The sequence below is a fragment of the Salminus brasiliensis genome, chromosome 25 (genome assembly GCF_030463535.1).
Source record: "Salminus brasiliensis chromosome 25, fSalBra1.hap2, whole genome shotgun sequence".
Taxonomy (NCBI): Eukaryota; Metazoa; Chordata; class Actinopteri; order Characiformes; family Bryconidae; genus Salminus; species Salminus brasiliensis.
Window position 1 is genome coordinate 20,905,959 of NC_132902.1, and position 21,719 is coordinate 20,927,677.

A 21,719-nucleotide genomic window follows, 5' to 3' on the forward strand; every position below is an offset into this window, starting at 1 on the left:
CCCAGCTCCACCACACCAGCTAACAGATGCCTGTGCCAGCCAACATCGCTTAAGAGTGATGAGAGCTCTGTCCTCTCTCGGACTCCAGCCACTGATGGCAAAGCGGCATGGCTTGGAACTCAAAGTCATGAGCCCTAGGCCATAGAGCCGCTATGATATGTATTTTAATTATGTGTATTATTATTATTTTTAGACATACAAGCCACAAACAACTGCAGCAATATATTTAAGGTGACGTGTTCATTACATTCAGTTTCCTACTGCTAGAACATACATGAATCCAATGCATTCCACTTCATTTCAGTCAAGCCTCCTGCTAGTGGGTATTGATTATGTGTTACTCTACATACCTAACAATGCTGTGGGAGCAGACTGCACCCCCCCACCACACACACACACACACCCCACCACCACTTTTACTGCATCTGCAACCATCTCACACCATTACCACATATGAAAAGCATCTCTTTACTCTATATCCATTCCATTCGATCTGTAATGCTCATAATACTTCTCACATACATGAGCAGGATCAATTACATCAGCCATTAGCTCCAATCGAAATCTTACTTTGCCACCCACAGAAGAAGGCAGTCCCTGAGTCTGGAAACGAGGAAATTAAAATTGTGGGCCGTGTCTCTCTGACTCCCGGATTGTGAGCAAGCCCCAGACTGAAGCTTCCGCACCGAAGAGTTGGTTATTAACTCACTGACCACTAAGCTTTCACACCTTCACACCTGCAAAAATAAAATAAAATAAATAAATATAAATAAAACCCTCTGCTCCTAGCAATCATGAAGTGTTATCAGCCCACGTCTCCACTCCATGTCTCCCCTCCGTCCCTGTGTATTGTTATTATGTGAGGAAAATCAATAGTTGTGCCAGGGCTGGATAATTGACTAGCAAGCAGAAGAAAAGCTCCGTCGTCTCTCATATTGCTGGGATCTCTCGGTGGCGAGCAGATTAGCCTTACAAATAGTGTCTTGGACCCATCTGGAAAGTTCTCTTGATCTTGATTTATTTGGTGCCTTCAAAGAGGCCGTTTGTGTGGGAAAAACGAGAGAAGGCAACGGGCTTTGCGCTGGGTATGCTGGCGCTAACAGTTTCAGACTGTTTCATCACGCTGACTGGAGACCTAATGTGATGCTAACGTGTTCGCTTTAGCCGTTTCCTTAAATAGTGGAGGAACCTGATGCACGGCTGATGACAGACCCTGAGCAGTGCTCCAGCAGAACAATGCCCTCTGTCTATAGGCCATACAGAAGGCCAAAGCTGGAACTCCTTCAGGCAAGTTCTCAAGGACTTGGAGACTTTTCTTCATGCACAACACATAAAACACATACTAATGATGCATACAACAGATGCAAGCAACCCCTTACGAATTCAAAACAATGCTTTCAGGGTGAAAAACTTCTCTGTGAAAAGATAAATCTGGTAAATCTGACACATTCCTGTATGATTCAGTTTCAGGCTATTCAACTCAAAGCTTTGAAATCAGTAGCAGAATCATCAGACGATTGGACATCTTCTCTCACAGACCTTGATTAGCAAATCAGGCCTGAGGCATTTCATCAGTTGTTATCTTCTTGGCTAAGTTAGCCACATATTTTCAACTTGGATTTTCTACACTGTGGAATACTATTAAGAAATGGCAGTTAAAGGTCAAGACGAGAACTGCTCATACGTGGGAAAGAAAGGAAAATCACTGGTTGTATCACCAGTACTCCCACTAGCTATATCACTGGTACTTCCACTACTGACATCGCTGGTACTTCCACTACTGACATCACTGGTATTCCCACTAGTAATATCACTGGTGCACTCACTATTGGCATCACTGGTTCTCCCACTACTGGCATCACTCATACTCCCACTACTGGCATCACTTGTACTCCCACTATTAGTATCACTGTTATTCCCACTACTGGCATCACTGGTACTCTCACTCTTGGTGTCCCAGTTTTCCCTCTTCTGGCATCCCTGGTACTCCCACTCTTGGTATAACTGTTATTCCCACTGCTGGCATCACTGGTACTCTCACTCTTGGTGTCCCAGTTTTCCCTCTTCTGGCATCCCTGGTACTCCCACTCTTGGTATAACTGTTATTCCCACTGCTGGCATCACTGGTTTTCCCACTACTGGCATCACTGGTTCTCCCACTACTGGCATCTCTTGTACTCCCACTCTTGGTATAACTGTTATTCCCACTGCTGGCATCACTGGTTCTCTCCCTACTGGCATCACTCATACTCCCACTACTGTCATCACTTGTACTCCCACTCTTGGTATCACTGTTATTCCCACTACTGGCATCACTCATACTCCCACTACTGTCATCACTTGTACTCCCACTCTTGGTATCACTGTTATTCCCACTACTGGCATCACTGGTACTTCTACTACTGGCATCACTGGTACTCCCACTACTGGCATCACTGTTACTCCCACTACTGGTATCACTCATACTCCTTCTATTGATATCACTGGTTCTCCTCTATCCTGGTTTACTTCTTATATTTCTAACAAGCAGCAGTTCATCAGGTTTGCTCTCTAGCATTACCTTTTATTTGCCCAAGCCACACAGACAGACAGATAAACACACACACTGTACATGCACAAACATGGTGCTTTCTGACCTGTATCCGCTCTGTGTGTCCACACACACTCCACCATTGTGGCAGGGGTTCCAGGGGTAAGTGGAGCAGCCCTGGTGCAGGTGTTCTCGGGCAGCGCAGCTGCACACAGCGGTGGCCTCCAGGGTCACCGACACTAAGGCCATGCTGCCAGAATCCACCACGGTGGGCCGGTCACTGACACTCAGGCGGGTCGTGCAGCCGCCGCCTCCCCCGCAGTCTGCAGCTGCACACTCATCCACATGCACCTGCGTAACATTCACCTGCAGGAAGGACTGAAGCTGCAAAAAGAGAAAGAGAGAGATGTGTGTGATCACTATGTGTGTATTGTCTGATTAATAGGTGTATGATAAAGAAATGCAGATGCTAATTTGCTCTGTGAGGTCAGTTTCTCTGAGATAAGAGAGTGAGAGAGAGAACGAGAGAGAAAAGAGGACGAGGGAGAGAGCGGCAGAGTGCATTTGCTAAACAATGAAGAAGAGATTCTAGAGTGAAATGCTCGTTGAAGCCCACAGTGTCTGGGGATCAGGCACCTGGAAAGATTGAGAAATAAGAAATGAAATTGAAAGAGGCGCCACGACCCAACATTAGCATACAGAGTGCAAAACAACAGTACAAAAAAAAAATAAATAAATAAATAAAAATCACAGTCCTCTCTCGCGTATACTTCATCTCCCCGTAAACACACTCATAAGCATACTCCGTTTCATCTCCCGCCACACCGGCCACTCCAGGGCCTCTCCTAACCTATACTTTACCACAAGCACATAAACAGCAAGTGCATAACCTGCGCATGCTGCCTCAACAGCATTTATTCAACAGCAGGCAACGGAGCAGGCCCCAGTGTGAGCAGCCTAGCATACTGTGATTGAACTGCTGTCAGCTAACCAGTGTGCCTGCATACATACATACATACGCTATATGATCGAAAGTGTTGGGACACCAATGCTCATTCATTGTTTATCCCGAGATCAAATGTCATTTAAAAATGAGTTTATCCTGCTGTTGTTGGAGGAACTGTCTCTACTGTCCATGGAAGGCTTTTAACTAGATTTTGGAGCATTGCTGTGAGGATTTGATTGTATTTGCAACAAGAGCCGCCCCACCTACTCCTCAACTCCCCAGCTCATCCCAGAAGTACTGGATGGAGCACCAACCGTCATTCCAGAGAACACAGTTCTCAAGGCTCAAGGCTGGGGGCTTTTTTATACCCCTTCATACCCGCGACTGGCAGTAGGCATGGTGCCATCAGGTGTATGTTCGTCTTCTCCCAATAGAGTCCTATTCACGTGCAAGTAGGCGAAGGCATTCAGTTGGAGATATGGTGTACGTCACTATAAGGTTGGCATGTGACTGGTAGAAGACGTTGGATTTTGGTTATTGCATAGACTATAAAGCGAGAGCGAGAGCAAGTCAGAGAGGGTTTCAGAAGGACTCAGAGGGCAGTATGCATGGTGACAGTGTCTTGTCTCACCCCAGGCTTGGTGTACTGTACCATATCCATGTTTTCCCTCCAAGCCTGACTTTACTCTAAGAGCAGAGCAGACCACCATCATTAATCACTCATCCAGACCTCCTCCTGCTACTGCCGCCTCCCAGCAGCCCCACACAGAGTGCCAGCAGCCACATCGGAACACTTGCTTGACCTCTTCAGCTCTGGCTATTGCTCTTCTCTTGTCTGCTGACATTATTCCATCAGTGCTGTAAGAGAACCGTGTATCTGTGAATCTGTAATTTAATAAGAGAAGGAAGAAGTCCTTCACTTCGGACTGGCTTCACCCAGGAAAACTTTCATGCAAGTCGATATCATGGGTAAGTGACTCAGCAGATGGTCTCTTAAGATAAAGCTGTTGTACCACATTAACTAGCTTATTTGGGCAGCTTATGTTAATGTGACAGCTGCTTATGCCAGTGTTTGTTTTGCCTTGTTGGCCTGCTGTGTAGCAATCTATGGAGCTAAGTTCTTCCTTTTGCCCTTTTCTTGATGTAAAAATGATGACAAATGTAAATAACCCATATGGCCCAAAAACCCTCTTCTGCCTGGAGAGAGCATGGCCAGTTGTGCTCTCTCTGGCTCCGGCTGCTGATGGCAAAGCAGCATGGCTTGGGATTCAAATGTGTGAGCCCTGGGCCATCCTGGCAGTGCACTAGCATGGCTTTAACAGCTGTTTTGACTGGAAATAAAATGAAGAACTCTAAGAATAACCTATTTATTTTTTAATTGTATGTAGAGGACTCATTTGCTCACAAGCGCTACCATACCATATGTATCTTCATCCCACTCTACCCTGCACTTTTTGTCCGAAGATAAAATAGGACAACACATGTATCCAAATATGTATCCAGAGTGGTCAGATATAAGCTTTGGACCAAGGTCTCATCATGAATTCAATGAACTGCCCAATATTTATCAGTTCTAAGTTAATTTAGGTACAGTGACCTTTTGTCTATGCTTACTGGCCATTTTATTGAAAACACATACCACATACCTGTAGGCGAACTTTGTATATTTACAGTCAGCGACTACTCTGTGCATTACTCTGTGCAGGTACTACCACGGGACCACCAGATATTTTTTGGTGGGTAGATCTTTCTCAGTACAGAGGTGATACTAATATCATAGAGGCTCAGCAGTGTGTGTGTGCTGCACTGTTATGAGGTGCAACAGTGTTGCTGTGATTTGTAAAGTATCCAGCCAACAGTGGTCAGCCATGCCTCTTTGCCATCAGTGGCCAGAGTGCTCTGTGTGGGTGGGTAGATGGTGCTCTCTCCACTCATCACTCTGAGGTCAGCAAAGGCGTCTGTTAGCTAGTATGGTGGAGCTGGGGATCCAGCACTGTCGTCTGTCACCCAGGGTGCCGGCTGCATTGCAATGTCGCATTGGCGGCTGTTAGAAAAGAGGTGATGGCTCTATAGAGCCAGAATTATGCCACCGCATGCTCCAATGCTGGCAGTAAACACACACTCTGTGTTATGGGTTAGGTGGTTTTCTCAAATGTTCAAGCCGTGAGGTGAAAGTGCTGTCCCTTAACTCCTCTTAGCTGCCAAGTCTAGGGGATTGAACCGGCAACCTTCCAGTCCCAAGCCTAGTTTGCTAACCTTTAGGGTATGACTACCCCCAGCTGTACGGTCTGCACAGTAGCTCAGCAGGATGACACAGATGCTGACACCATTCTGATGCTGAGTCTATCCTGGGTCAGGTTGCTTTGCCACCAGCAGCCGGAGCCTAAGAGAGCACAATTGGCCATGCTCTCTCTGGGTGCATAGATGCACTCTCTCCCCTTATCACTCCCCTTGTGATGGTGGCTGGCACAGGCATCTTTTCAAGCTGGGGATCCGGTGCTTTCCTCTGAGCACATTGGCTGTCTAGTGATGCTGCACCAGCGGCAGTTCGACAAGAAGCAATGGCTAACTTTAAATGTGCTTGTCCTCACCCTCCTTGTGTCAGTGGGATTGCAAGCAATGGGAGTGGTCCTAGTGAGTGGCTGAATTAATTGACCCAGCTAAATTGGGCACAAAAAGACAAATATGGCCAGTAACTGTATGCATACATACAGCTGCAGTGAAGAAAGGCCATTCAATCTGCCAAACTGACCGCATATCTATTCATACATTCCCCCGCAGCATATTGCATGGCGCTTGGCCCTCGCCATCTAACGCCTGTTTCCGAGTGAGCTTTTGACACTGCTTAAAAAAGGTTAAAGCGTTCAACGAAACCACCAGCTAAACATCCAGCACTCTCTCTCTTAGCACTCTCAGTCCCAGCCTCTCACCATCGTCCCCTCGGGCCCGGGGGGCTTACTATTTAACATACAAAGTGTGGGCCAGCGCTGGGCGCATGGGCCTCTCACTGCCACTTTCATGTGCTAATGCCTGCTGAGGAGGTGATTTGCATGTATTACCTGTGAGGTTAACCACTGAAAAAAAAAAAAATTCATCTGCGCTCAGAAACACCCGACCAGGCCCACTGTCATATTGGCCAGATGGAGCGAGGGAACACATGAGAGAGGGAGTGAGAAAGAGAGAGAGAGAGAGAGAGAGAGAGAGAGAGAGAGAGAGAGAGAGAGAGAGAGACCCACAGCCCAAAGCTAAATTAGAGGAAATCAAATCATCTCCCTCTGTATCTTCTAACTCACTCACTCTCCCTCACCTCCTGCTTTCTCTCTCTCTCACTCTCTCTCACACTCTTCCCTCTCTTCACTCTCTATCGCTCTCTCTCTCTCTGTCTCTATCCTCTGGCTATCTCCACATGGCAGAAGCGCTCCGTGCCCGATGTCACTGTCAGCTCGTTTCCAAACAGTGCTTTCTGAAGGGACCCACAGGGACCAGAACTACAATACCAACAATCCCCCAGGGGCAGCCAGTCCGCAGAGGCAGCATGATAGCACAGAAGGACACCCCGGGGAGATGCACAGAGGGGGAACCAGACCCACGCAGGCACACAGAGGAGACGAGACGAAAGAAAGAAGGAAATGTAGCACCCCCCTCCCCCCTTTCCTTTCGTCTGTCACTGCCTGCTGAGGGAACGAATCCTTCAGGTTGGACCCATGGCTTGATCAGCCCTCTCCTTGCATGTTTGAATGTGACATGCGTTTTGCTAAGCATATTGCATCTGAAAAAAAGGGAAAAAAACACAGTGAGTGCAGTAAGCGAGGAGGATGAGTCACAAAGAGGAAGAGAAGCAGCCTGGCAGGGACATGAAGAGGAGAACAACACACGAGCACTCAACACCAGAGCAGTAAAAATCGCACACACTGCTGCGCTCGTCTGTCTCTGATAGCCCTTCTCTCCCGCTCCTCTTTCTGCCGGAGCTGCGGCAGTAATGCTCGTTATAATGAGCAACAGGTGCGGCAGCCAGCAGGACAACACTTGCCGTCACCGCAGCCGCAGAAGTCGTTCGGAACAACATGGAACATCTCCAAAAGAAGCGCAGGACGACATGCCTCCGCAAGTGCCGGGAGACACGAAGCCGAGCAAAAGGCCAAAGCGCAGACGCCACTCTCTTTCATCCCATGCATATAATTACTACTGCTTTCTGACAGAGTCTCGGAGTGAGCGATATCTCAGGAAAAATGACTGCGGCTGCCGTGGCATCGCCCGAAAGCGGATTTCCTCTAATTATCATTATTCCTTGTCACCTTTCTCACAGTGTAGCCACCTGCGCAGAGACGCGGGCAGATTAAGAATGAGAGCCAGCTCTCCTGAGCGAGCTCCCTGACACAGTGCAACAGTTCCAGCTCAATTTTCACAAACTCTCCCAGCACCTCGACTGCTGTTCGCCCTGGGAGCATCGCTGAGCCCTGCTACTCTGATGCGAGCTGCATCATTATTTGCATGACTGTGCAAGGACCTTCACTTCCAAAAGTTCACAAGTTTCCGGTCGTTGTTTTCAGTAATAGGCTCCTCGGTTGAAAAGTTAGTCGCATGCGTCCTGAATTCTGCAATGTTTGGTTTGGGAGGCTTCCATGTAGGATTGTAGGACGGGAAAAGAATGTATAACTGTGGGAGGGGCAGTGGTGGCTCAGCGGTTAGAGTGCCAGGCTATTGATCACAGGGTTGTGGGTTCGAGTCCCGGGCTGAGCAAGCTGCCACTGTTGGGCCCTTGAGCCTCTCTGCTCCCCGGGTGCTGGAGTTGGCTGCCCACCGCTGTGTGTGTGTGTGTGTGTGTGTGTGTGTGTGTGTGTGTGTGTGTGTGTGTACGTACTTGTACTTACTGCCCCTAGTTCACTAGTGTGTGTTCACTACCACAGATGGGTTAAATGTGGAGGACACATTTTGCTTTACAGTGACAAATACGTGCACCTTTTTTTTTACCTTTACAACTCAGAACTTTGAGAGGATTGAAGATCAGGGTGGTCTCTGCTTTGAGCATGAAGGACAGAAACCCTGATAGATAGAGGTAGTTATGAGGAGGAGATAAGGAGGAAATGGGAAGGTTGTAGGGTGCAAAAATGGAAAATAGGATACAGGGACATGGAAGGTGGAAACTTATGCAGCAGGAAAAGGAGCTTTAGGCATACACTCCTATTGTCCTGGATGATTGTCCTGGATGACAGGTCCAGATTTCTAGCTACTCCTTAGATATGATCATTAAATACCTTCAGTAGATACCTTCAATTTCACCCCCTGTGGTTTGAAACCACCCTTAAAATGTCTGAATATCACACATTTGCGGTTGAACTGATATGTCATGCATGCACAACAATGCGTAGACTGGGAATGTAGTGGATTTCATAATAACAACGAAAGATATCTTCATCTAGAATTACGTTAGAATAAAAGGAATATTCATGTCTGTGGTAGTGATCAAATCAAAAGTCGAGGTGGATAACTTGACAAGAAGCGACTAATTACTGTTTATTATTCATCATTTAATAAATTGATAAACTTGTTGATCTCAAAATGAACATAAATAACCAAACAATATTAAATAAAACATCTAAAAACACCTTGTGGTGTTTTGAAGGGTGCTTGTAATGTTTCAATCGACACTGCTATGGAACCTCTCTATTATGTAGAGCTTCTTTAAAGTTTAAAGAAGCTCTACATAATAGAAAGGTTCTATCGCAGTGTGGAAACACTTATATCCCTCATTAAGAGTTGTCCATGAAAGGCTCTTTTCAGGGGAATAGAAGAGATATTCGCTGGCATTTTCAGGAAATGATCAATTAAGCTCCAGATCTGCTTCATGAAACTGAAATAATTCTCATTATTACAGAACAATTATTAAATAAAATAACAAAAATTAACACAAACGCTGAACCAAAGCGTATCAAGCATCTGCTTGCACCTCATCTGCACTGACTGTGCTCATATTACATTTCTAACATGCAACAGATAACAAGCCTCTCTGCAAATGAGCAGCTCTCTCCATGTTCTTCACAGACTCGCTCTCAGCCTCCTTCATCATAGCTCTCGAGCTCCTCGAGGGTGGGAGGGGCTTTTCCCATTCTGCTTTCAACATATCAGTGTGCATCTGCACCACCTCTGACACTTCGCAGCGGTGTTTGTTGCTGTGTGTGTGTGTGCTGGGGTAGGGGGTTAAGGGGCAGGATGGAAAGAAAGAACCCCTGGGAGATAAGGAACGTGCACCTCGATCCGCTTCCCTTATCCCAGCAGAGCCACGGGGGAATCCTGGGCCGCTCAAAGCCCGAGTGCAGGTTTGTGGGGGGCTTGGGTGGTATGGGGGTGGGGAGAGCGAGAGATAGGGGGAGGGTTTAGACTAGAAGAGATCATGGAAGAGGATTAAGCATCATTTAAAAGTCAGAGACACACGGCTCTCTCTCTCTCTCTCTCTCTTTCCCTCTGTCTCTCTGTTCTTCTCATCATCCGCTCTGAGCTTATAGCATGCCCTACTTCACGCAACCCACAAACAGCCGTCACAACCACCAAAAATAGAGCCGCACAATTACGTGAGATGCTGAGAGGCTTTAAGTGTGTGCATGCAGATCTCTGCGTGCTCAGTATCTGCGCTTCAATCCACACCTCAGCACCTCACCTATTCCTTTAATGTTAGTGATGGAAAACAGCTACGTCTGGCAACGTAAGTCTTAAAATGAGTTTTTTAGAAAACAGATTCGGAAGTTTTGGTTCCAAAATATTTTTCAGACACAGACACAGATGTGCACATGCTCACACAGATTGTCTAGTAGATAAGTACTGCCAATAGAATAGGACTCTCTGGAGCAGATAAACATGAACCTATTGGCACCATGACTAATGCCAGGCATAGGCTAGAGTGGTATAAGGGCCCCAGCATTGAGCTGTGGAGCAGTGGAAGAACTGTGTTCTGTGGAGTGATAGATGGTGCTCCATTTAATACTTTTGGGGTGAGTTAGGGAGTTGAGGATGAAATGGGGTGGTGATCATCCAACATCCTGACCTCACAATCATCCAACATTGTGACCATCCCAATGCTCACGTTGCTGAAAGCAATCAAATCCTCACAGCAAAATCTAGTAGAGACAGTTACTTTAACAACAACAACAACAAAAAATACAAATAAATAAATAAATAAATATAAATATATATGTGAGTCTAGCATTATGGTTTGATAAATCAGTGCATAATGATTATAAATCAGGTGACATGGTGTGGTGGTTGATTTCCAGGAAAAGATCTCAAGTACTTTCTTTAAAATGAGAAATTCTTGTTTTTTCTGGATCTTTTAATAATAAAGAAATTGCTGTTTTCCAGCACTGGAATATCCTGGTTTATTTTTCTAAGAAAAACACAGGCACTAAACGCTGCAGTGAAATTTCAGGCAGTGCCGGTCATCCTCAACAAAACCTGAACTCAGATGAAAACAGTGTGATCAGTAATGCGTTATTAGTGCGTTATATTTTACTAATTAAATAACAGCTATTAGTGTGATTTAATGTTTTTATGTATATATAATATTACCTAAAAGCTATAGTCTGACACCTGTTTGATGATTATAAATAAGTTGATGAGCTGGTGGTGAAACTGAGCACATCTATTTGGTGGTTGATTTCCAGGAGATCTCGACTACCTTCTTCAAAATGAGAAATTCTTGTTTACTGTGTTTATGTTTACCTGTGATCTGAAATTTATTAAGCAAAGCTCTTATTGCCAAAATGGTTTAAATAATGTGCTTAGGTGCCTAAAACTGTCATTTCAGCAGCACATAGTCCTCCAACATCAGCTAACAGTAACACTAAAGCAACGGCACAATGTGTTGTACAGCCTGTCATGTCTTTGGACACGTTACACTAATGGTGCAATTTTCAAGGAAGCGCCGGAATAACCTGGATGTTTCTTTTTCTGAGAAAAAACAGGCACTGAACACTGCAGTGGAAGTCCAGGCAGTGCCGGTCATCTACAACAAAACCTGAACTCACTGCATTTCATTGGCTTTGTACCTGTACTCTGTACAATGACAATATTGTAGAATCCAATTTAATCGAATCTAAACACTGCAACCATTTCATGCATTATTTAATGAGTAAAACGTTATCATTTATTACTAAAATAACAGTTATTGATTTGACTAAACCGCTCCAAAAACCTGAGACAAATCTGAATATTACATATGAATATGCATGCTACTGAAAAATGTCATATGAAAAATATTTAATTATATATTTTGTAATAAAATAACAATTTAATAATGTGATAATTTTTTTAAAAAACAAAAAAAATATTGATTTCTTTTCAAATATGTATTTATACATTGTATTTCAGATCTCATTGAACAGACAACAAATATACAACAATTATTATTAATTGTTAATTGTTATTAATATGGTTCCAAATTCTAAACAGTGGAAAAAAAAGAAATACTTTAAATATTTAAAAAAACATCTTCTAGAGTGCAGTTCACAATATTTCAGACTAATTAACTAAAAATTGTCTAAAAGCACCAGTTTAGTTTTGTACAGTACACAGAATTTACATTCTTGTACCAAACAAAGCAGAAACAACAACATAAACAACAACAAAAGTGAAAAACAGTTTCATTCTCTTTCCGAAGCTCCTCCAATTACAACAGGTGGAGCGAAGTGCGCATTCCATATTAATGAGTCTATCTAGGTAAACATTCACTTTCTCCTGCCCAAACTTTTAGCTCTGAGTAATGAAAGGAAGAACAAGCAGAGGCAAGAGAGTGAGCAAGAGACAGAGCGAGAGAGGGAGAATTAGAGGAGCAAGCGAGCGAGAGAGCCTTCTGTCTGGTATTTCCCAGCATTAGAATTCCAAACATTAATAACCTCAGCTTCTGCTGGTTCTCCTCCTCCACATCTCCGCTCTCCTTCCTCCGTGCTCCCTCTTCATTCCTTCTCTCTGCATTGCTCGCTCGCCCCGTCACGCTTCACGTCTCATTCTGATCAACGTCTTTCCTCCAAGGCCCGAGCGCATTCAAATGAATGGGGCTGCTGGCTGTCGGCAAATGGCACCTGAAGCTTTCCTATGCTTCTCTGGGGTTGGCTCGATTTATGCCAGCGCGGGAGAGACACTCGTTCCGCACAAATAGAAGGACAGCCGGTGGCAGAATGGTCCCAAAAGGCTTTTTAAAGCAAGTAATTAAGCTGAGGGAAGAGGTTTCAGCTTATTTCTGCGAGTGTAATGTACCACAGCTCATGATATGGCCTTGCAATCAACAGGTGAGAGTGACAGCAGCGCAAGCTCGGGCAACTGGGACACCCAGCAGCTCCAACTGTTGCGTTTTTGTCTCTGCTCTTGTTCCTTGACAGGTTGTATATTTATAGCTGTGTTCTCAAACAAAGCAAGCCCATAACTTGCTGAGGGCAATGCAAATTAATTACCACGTAAACAGAGTTTACAAAGATAGCAACCTAACGAAGTATCACAACTACAAACACATACACTGTATGGACAAAAATATTGAGACACCTGCTCATTCATTCGTTGTTTCTTCTGACATCAAGTGTTTTCTAAAAAGGGTTTATCCTCCTTTCTGGGAGGATTTGCCAACATTCAGCGACAAGACCATGAGTGATGTCAGGATGTTGGATGATCTCTACCCCACCCTTCCCTATCCCCAATCTCCCCAATCCATCCAAAAAGTATTGGATGGAGCCCCATAATTTCAGAAAATTTTACAGTCCTACAGCTCAATGCTGGCATTAGGCTGCATGGTGCCCATAGGTTTATTTTTATCTGTTCCAGAGAGTCCTATTCTATTGGCAGTACCTCTCTACAGGCACTAGACAAGCTTACTGTGTATGTGTGTGCATCTGCACATTTGTATCAGCAATGAATGCAAGTAGCTGAAAGCATTCATTGTTTATTTAAGGGGTGTCCACAAACATTTGGACATATAGTGTATTTCCAAGCTGTAATCAGCTCCTGGAATGCAAACCATGCATTAAGGTTGAGAAAGCCCTTCTTGTGGATGTCTTACCTTCTGTTTATGTGCGGCGAGGTATCCGTGCAGTCTCTCAGCCCGGAAGAAGGGGGCACTCTGCACGGAAAAGCGCACGTCCATAGTCCTGTCCCGCACTTCCACTAGACTGAAGATGTTGATATCGTCCGGGCCTACAGACAGCATTTCTGACAGGAAGTCTCCCAGTAGCTCGTACCTGCTCCGTAAGCCCCCTCGCCGCTCCATGAACTCTTTAGCAGTGATATCTGCAGAAACCACAAATAGATCAGAGCGACTCTCGGTCACACAAAGCCTCACATGGAAGTTTGGCAGATTTTAATGGATAGCCAATCATTTAGTTTCATAATTGCTTCCCCTCATCTGAATCTGGGCATCGTGCACCTGCCTTAGATCAAGCCTGGGCTCTGGGACCCACCAGACATTCAGGATTTCGGCTCTGTCTTGTGTATGTGTTGTGAGTTGGGATCAAGCCAAGATGTAGACTTTCTCAGAGGCCTTGAGGACCAGTTAGAGAATCACTGTCTTGGACCAGGTTGAGTTATTTATCTATAACACATAGACTGAATGTCCACTTTATTAGAAACACCAACCTTGACAGTGCTCATTTTTTGACCAAACCAGATATTACTTGGGTGGGGGACTTTTCTCAACATAGCAGTAACACTGACTTGGCAGTGGTGTAAAATAGGTACGGTCAGGTAGGACATCAGATCACTCATAGGTTGAGGGTGGTCCATCACATAACAATGTCCTGCCAACAGTGGCTCTGTGATCAGAAACTGACCATGACTGGAGGAGGATGGTTAACATCAACAGATGGGCTACGGTGTCTAACTGTGCACCAGCAATGTAGGCAGGATCTAATGACATGAATGTCCACCTAGACTATCTATTTGTAGTTTGGGAGGAGAACCATGTCTAAAGCTCATTCTCCTTCTAATCATTCAATGTTCCTATAGATTTCCATCTCTACCTTCCATATCCAGTGATATATTTCAAGCTCAATCTCCTTCCCATCTCCCCCCTGTTACTCCGTCCTGTCTCTCAATGTGGCAGAGGGGATTACAGGTTCCCCTTTTTTGAGCTTTGGTCCCTCTCAATGCTTCTTTCTCAAGCTTGCATTGGCAATGCCTCCCTCAGCCGCATTCACCACTGTCATGGTTTGAGCTGGCAGGGTGCCAAGATGAAATCTGCAACCACTGCAAGGTGATAGTGCTAAGGCTAACGTCCTGCTTCCGTTTGCTCCGTGCTGAAAGCCCAGAGCTGTAAGGCATGGGCCCTATAGATTTCCATCTCTACCGTCCATATCCAGTGATGTATTTCCAGCTCAATCTCCATCCCATCTCCCCCCTCTTTAACTCAGTCCTATCTCTCAATGCGGCCCAGAAGATTACGGGTTCACCCTTTTTCATATTTTGGTCCTTCTCAATGCTTCTTCCTCAAGCTCTTAGGGAGCTTTTGGTTTTTCCTTCCACTGTCGCCCTCGGCTTGCTCATTAGGGGTCTGTATCTGAACTTCTGGAAAGCTGTTCTACGGCCTTGTTTGTTGAGAAAAGAGCAGCATAAATAGAATTCATTTAAACCGAATCGAACTAAACTGAACTTTGCTAGAATCTCCTGAATCCCCATCCCCCTCATTAGTGCTCGGCCCATGTTTGCTGCTATCACAGCTTGATGCAAGCACAAAGACCCCAAACCCTGCAGAATAAAAGCTCAGCTTCATGTTTAATCCAGAGAAGGACCAGTAGGGGTCAGGAACTAAAGAACAGTGCTCATGAAAAATGCATGCTCACGTTATCCCCTCGTCAACACGTCTCACTGTCATTAAGTGAAGTTAGCGGTCGGCGGTGGCCGGGCCTCCAAACTCAGGCTGACAGGCCGTATCAAAAAAAATAAATAATAATAAATAAAAAAAAAGCACACTCGAGCACTTTGCAGTCATCTGCTGCCACCATGGCGATGCCTCCCCATTCACCACTGTCATGGTTTGAGCTGCCAGGGTGCCAAGATGAAATCTGCAACCACTGCAAGTGGATAGTGCTAAGGCTAACGTGCTAGAAGCCCCGAGCTGTGAGGCATAGGCCGAGGCTGGACGACGGTGTCCACCCTGCAGCCGGAAGACCGCTCTAATTGGTATGCCGTCCTTTCTGTGTGGGTTCTGGACCGAGGTGATCAGCTGCTCCAGACGAGGTGGTAGCCCCGGAGAGATGGATTCTGTTTCGCTCAGATCGTCCCCAGCCAGGGTCAGACTCCCCTGAGGCCATTTGCAGACAGTAACAGGGGGTCTCTCAGGACTGTACTGACGCTTCACAGCACACAGGCAGGGGAGAACAAGTTGGAGGACAGGCTGGGAGAGTTTTAATGATATAAGGGTCACTGACAGCTGCGCTGGATATTGCTGTAAACCAGTGGTGCCTGACCATGGTCTTGGAGGAGGGGTTTAATCAGGCCTAAAACTAAAACTAATCTGATTGTAGCCCAAGAACATTGACGCTCAAGGCCTTAGATTTGAATTTGCACTTGACCGTAGCCCAACGAGACTGTATCTTAAGCTGACTTGAGCCACCCAATGAATTTCTTCAAAAATCCTTCAAACAACATCCTCAACGTTTTTGGGTTGGATAGACTTCAGGTTAAATAGTCTAAAGCATTGTTTTCATGCTGGTTTGAGTGCCAGATAGAAACCTGTGTGAGGTAGGCTAATAAAGGTCTGGAAGCACTGTTCTAGAGGTATTGACAAGACTAGAGGTTTCATCATTAATTAAAACACAGTTCCCTCAATTGATGCCAGAACAGTAGTCTGCTCTTCATACCAAGTAATCCACTGTAAAGAGCTGAGAGTTCCCATAAGTGTACCTAGCCATCATATACCATCATATACCCAAAGCATTAGCAAATAGTTGTTTGACGTTATCTAAACCTTTGCAGGTATTTGAGGTCGATTCATGGATAAGTAGCAGTGAGAAAAGAAGGCATGACGTCCCTAAACCTTTTACAGACAACGTCTGAGTGAGTTTGTGTGTGTGTGAGTGGGAAAAAAAGAGCGTCTGTCTTCCCTCACTTTTCAGAGCTCTAAATCCCGCCTCTGACGGCTGGCTTTGACTCGGCTCACCTGAGCAGCGTGTCGGGAATCATTAGAGCCTGAGGAGTGTCAGTCAGAGAGGAGCTGCGGGCAGGAGGCCAGGCAGGGGCGCTGATTAGCCGAATGGAAACTGGGCTGGCTGGAGAGACTACAGGTACAACGGCCAGCTGTCCACTCCCATCAAGAATCCAAACAAAGCAGTGGCCTCAGCCTGGCAGCCTAAGAAGGCTGCGAGTCTGTGTTTGATTCAGACGCCATTCCTATGCTTTTCAAGCAGATAAATATGCAAAGGCACACACAAACACATACACTTGTGTTCATGTACATCCACACGTGAATTATTTACCCTCCCACAGGTCTGGAAAGGCTCATATATTCCCAATGCATTCCAGCAGGGACCAAGTTGGGGCCACTTGCTCTGTTGGAGGGGTTAGGATGTATATAGACACATACAGACTAATCAAGCACTTTATTAGAAACACCTGTACTATATCTACTCGTTCATGCAGATGAGGGCCAGCAGGTTCAGGTAATGCTCACATCAACCATCAGAATGGTAAATAATATGATCTCAGGAGTTTTAAAAGTGGCATGATTGCTTGTGCCAGATGCGCTGGCTTGAGTATTTTTAAAATTGCTGATCTCCTGGGAATTTCAGAATAACTGAATATCAGAATATCAGAGTTTACTCAGAATGTTGTAATAATGAAGCACAGCGAAAAATCCACCATTCAGCAAGCAGAAGAGCACTGGGCTCAGCGGTTAGAGCACTGGGTTATTGATGACAGGGTTGTGCATTGTGGGTTTGATACCTGGATTCGATAAGCTGCCAAATTCCATCTGTGTCAACTCAAATGGTGAATATGTCTTTGTCTAGGTCTGCAGATGGAAATTGGTTTAGGTCAATGGAGAATGGCCTTATTGGTTGAAATGGTAACTCAGGTAATCACTCTGTACAGTCGGGGTGTGCAGAAAATTCAGTATCTCAGACTGCACAACATGTACATGAACCTTGAGGCCACATCAGGCTCCACCTTTTTCAGTAAGGAACAGTAAGCTGAGGCTGCAGAATAACCAAAACTGGACTGCTGAAGACTGGAAAACTTGACTTAAGACTTGCTAAATTTGACTTTGGACTTGTCTGTCTTACCTTGGGACTTGACTCTGGACATGACTCAGGATTCACTTGGACTGACTTGGGATTTGACTTGAGATTTGACACCAGACTTGACTTGGGATTCGCTTTTATTGACTTGGAATTGGACGTGGGACTTTTCTGTCTTACCTTGGGACTTGACTCTGGATTCATTTGTGTTGACTTGAGACTTGACTCTGGACTTGACTCGGGATTCGCTTGTATTGACTTGGAATTGGAACGTGGGACTTTTCTGTCTTACCTTGGGACTTGACTCTGGACATGACTCAGGATTCATTTGGACTGACTTGGGATTTGACTTGAGATTTGACACTAGACTTGACTCGAGATTCGCTTGTTTTGACTTGGGAATTGTCCTCGGAACTTGTCTGTCTTAAATTGGGACTTGACTCTGGATTCATTTGTGTTGACTTGAGACTTGACTCTGGACTTGACTCTGATTCGCTTGTATTGACTTGGAATTGGAATGTGGGACTTCTCTGTCTTACCTTGGGACTTGACTCTGGACATGACTCAGGATTCATTTGGACTGATTTGGGATTTGACTTGAGATTTGACACTAGACTTGACTCAGGATTTGCTTGTATTGACTTGGAATTGGAACATGGGACTTTTCTGTCTTACCTTGGGACTTGACTCTGGACATGACTCAGGATTCACTTGGACTGACTTGGGATTTGACTTCAGATTTGACACCAGACTTGACTTGGGATTCGCTTGTATTGACATGTGAATTGTCCTCAGAACTTGTCTGTCTTAACTTGGGACTTGACTCTGGATTCATTTGTGTTGACTTGAGACTTGACTCTGGACTTGACTCAGGATTTGTTTGTATTTACTTGGAATTGGACGTGAGACTTTTCTGTCTTAACTCGGGACTTGACTCTGGACATGACTCAGGATTCGCTTGTATTGACTTGGGATTTGTACATCTTAACTTGAGACTAGACGCAGTAATTAAATGTTAATACTTGACACCTACTTGTTACTTAGTGACATCTTTACAACTTTACAGCTCTTTATTTAGAAGAATGCCAGAAACCTAGCATTGGCTGTTATGAATGACTGCATGTGTTGGCAGACCAAGGACATGGCAAATGCAAATAAATAGATCCACATTCCTTAAGTTATTTCTACTAGCTGAAAACCGTTTACCTACTGTTAATAAACAACTCTCCTGATTAAACAACATTAAGTGTAATGTTTTTAGTTAAATGCAGTGTTTTTTTGTATTTATATATATATATGTTTTCCCTCCCAGTTTAAAGTACAGGGGCTTGGCTCCATTTGAAGTTAACACAAGGCAAATGTTTTAGAGCGCCACTTCAACACACTCTGTCACAGTTTAATCCCTGGATGCATTTGACAACAATAATCCCTAATAAATCCATAATCCATAACTACACAAGCCAATGTAGATATTAATGTGTAACTACATCTACATATAACTACATCGCAGGAGCATCATTGCACAATTTCCATACAAACACACACACACACATAGGCATTGACTTTAGCATTAACAGCAGCTGAAGCTGCAGTGGCTTGGAGGGCAATGGCGACTGAGTCACAGTCAATAGGACCTTGAGAAAGCGTAGGGATTGGAGTGCTAATCCCACTGAATGACTGCAGATATTTTCCCAATTTCTCTTTTTATTGATCCCACAAAGTCCGACTGGGAGGTTCGGAGGGAAGGGGGTGGGGGGTGTCAGGGACAGAATTCTGTGTGAGCCAGGAAGATGAGGATCAAAAGAGATGAGGCATTTTACATTTTTTTTAAAGATAAGCCTGCAGTCGGATAAGCAGTTAGGAGCCTCAAAAAGTTCCACCTCAAACAGCCAAGGGCTTTTCATGGTGCGTATTGCTGGAGAATGTGAAGAATGTGATGTGTATGCGAGCAGGGAAAGAGGGAGTTAGGGAGGGATGAAGGCATATGTGTTAGTATGTGTGTTTTAGTGACTGTGTGTGTGTGTGTGTGTGTGTGTACTTTTGCTCGTCTCAGTGAGCCAATGTGGGAGTTTCAAGGACTTACTCTGCATCCCAGTTTACCACATATTTCACCTTTCAATCAATTTCGCCCGCAAGTTTTGCACACAATAAGCCTTAATCTCTCCAAAGCAGAATTAAAAAGGGCCTTATTGCCTTCAACATTTGTTCTTGAAATGGGATTTGAAATGTCAAGGAGGCTGCAAGTAATACTATGAGTTGGGATTTCCATTTTCCTCCATGCGGGGATTCAAAGCGAGTGTTTGGATAGGGCTCTGGGGTGGGAGAGGGGTGGATGGGAGGATTAGTTAGGAGAGTGATGTGCACACGCTCACTACTACCTCCATAGACAGACGTTGTTTTTCCTGTGAAACAGAACCTGACGGCGAGTCTCGAGTACTGACAGCTGCTGAGGCCGCCGCCTGAGACTGGAACTGACGTGGAGCAATGCTTTTTTATTGGTAAATAGCTGGAGCGCTTCGTAAAGGTTATACGACTCATTTGAAAACACTGGATACTTCACAGTGCCGAGATTTGAACAGTGCCCACCTTAAGCCAATGAAAATGATGCAAGAACTTGTAAATACGAGCTGTTTGTATGCGAGCACTGTTTGTCAGCAAATAAGCAAGACTGCAGGCTGTGCGTAGATTACATTACCTTCGTATGTATTTATTGGTTTTCCCCTGAGCTCCATTTAGGAGATCTGCATGGGTTTATGTTCCATTCTCCACCTCGTTTTATCCCTGATTACACAATTAATTTTCATTTTGTTTATAATTATTACAATTATTACAATTATTTTATCATTTGCTTTCCTGGATGGGCTAACTGATATAGGCCTGAGAGTCTGATATATGTTATTTATTCATTGGTTTATTTATTAAATAATTAATTAACTCAATAATTTTTTTTTTGTGACATCATACAACAATCAACCAATTTAAAAAAGGACTGGGGAGTGAAATGGTGATTTACCACACACACACACACAATATGATATATATGATATATATATTATATATGACATATGATATAAATTGCCCCTGAGCTCCATTTATTAAATCTGCATGGGTTTATGTACTATTTTCCACCTCGTTCTTTATCATTTGATTTCTTGGAAGGCCTTATTTATTGTTATTTATTGATTTGTTTATTTGTATAATAATTTATTCATCTATTTATTACATTTTTGTGACATCACATGATTAACCAATTTAAAAAAAGACTGGGGAGTGAAATGATGGTTTACAAGACTTACAAGTCTATGTATATAAAAATGCACAATGCAAAATTTTCCACCTTGTTTCATCCCTGATTACACTATTTTTATTTCTGCAAAATGATTTCCAATTATTACAAATAATTGTTTTTTGTTTTGTTTTTTTTTTGCTACTGTCCCTTTAAGACTATGCTATATGTGACCGCTGTTTTGATTGGTTGCCTTGTATTGTTCCATACTCTAAATGAAACTACCCTCTGAACGAGCTACACTGGTGTAGGCCGAAGAGGATGATATTTTTTTATTTATTTATTTATTTTTTGACATCACAACAACAACCTATTCAAAATGTGGTTGGTTTCCAAAAGTAAAACTGTAAGGACTGGGGAGTGAAATGATGGTCTACACAAAACATCAAAGTCGTAAAAGGAAATTCAGTTTTCCACAATATGGACCCTTTAAGTCTGTTACAGTGTAATAAATATGTAATTAATGTTTCTCTATCAAACTCCCTCAAACCATCAATCAAAACACAAGGAAATCCAATAAGATGTTAAGACATTAAAGATTGGAGCAGATTACTGTCCCAGAATCCCTACAACACACACACACTCTCTCTCACGCACACACACACACATACACACACACCCAAACAAACTCTACAGCTGTAACGGTCTTAAATTCAGCAGCTCCTCTTCTTGAAATCCTTTTATCAGCTTATATAGGATATGACGTCTTATTTTCTGTCCTCGTCTCCTCCTCCTTTTCTCACTGTTCAT

The 21,719-nt window shown here is 44.1% G+C and overlaps 1 protein-coding gene across 2 annotated transcripts in view; it reads right to left on the reverse strand.

Moving 5' to 3' along the window:
- The window catches only part of LOC140548220 (neural-cadherin), a 343,076-nt gene that overhangs the window by 91,815 nt on the left and 229,542 nt on the right, over positions 1–21,719 (reverse strand). For both annotated transcript variants that reach the window (XM_072671671.1, XM_072671672.1), the window contains exons 21-22: positions 13,516–13,742; positions 2,637–2,914 (exon numbers count right to left, since the gene is read on the reverse strand). In XM_072671671.1, the coding sequence (XP_072527772.1) occupies positions 2,637–2,914; positions 13,516–13,742 (505 nt within the window). The remainder of the gene's footprint in view (positions 1–2,636; positions 2,915–13,515; positions 13,743–21,719) is intronic.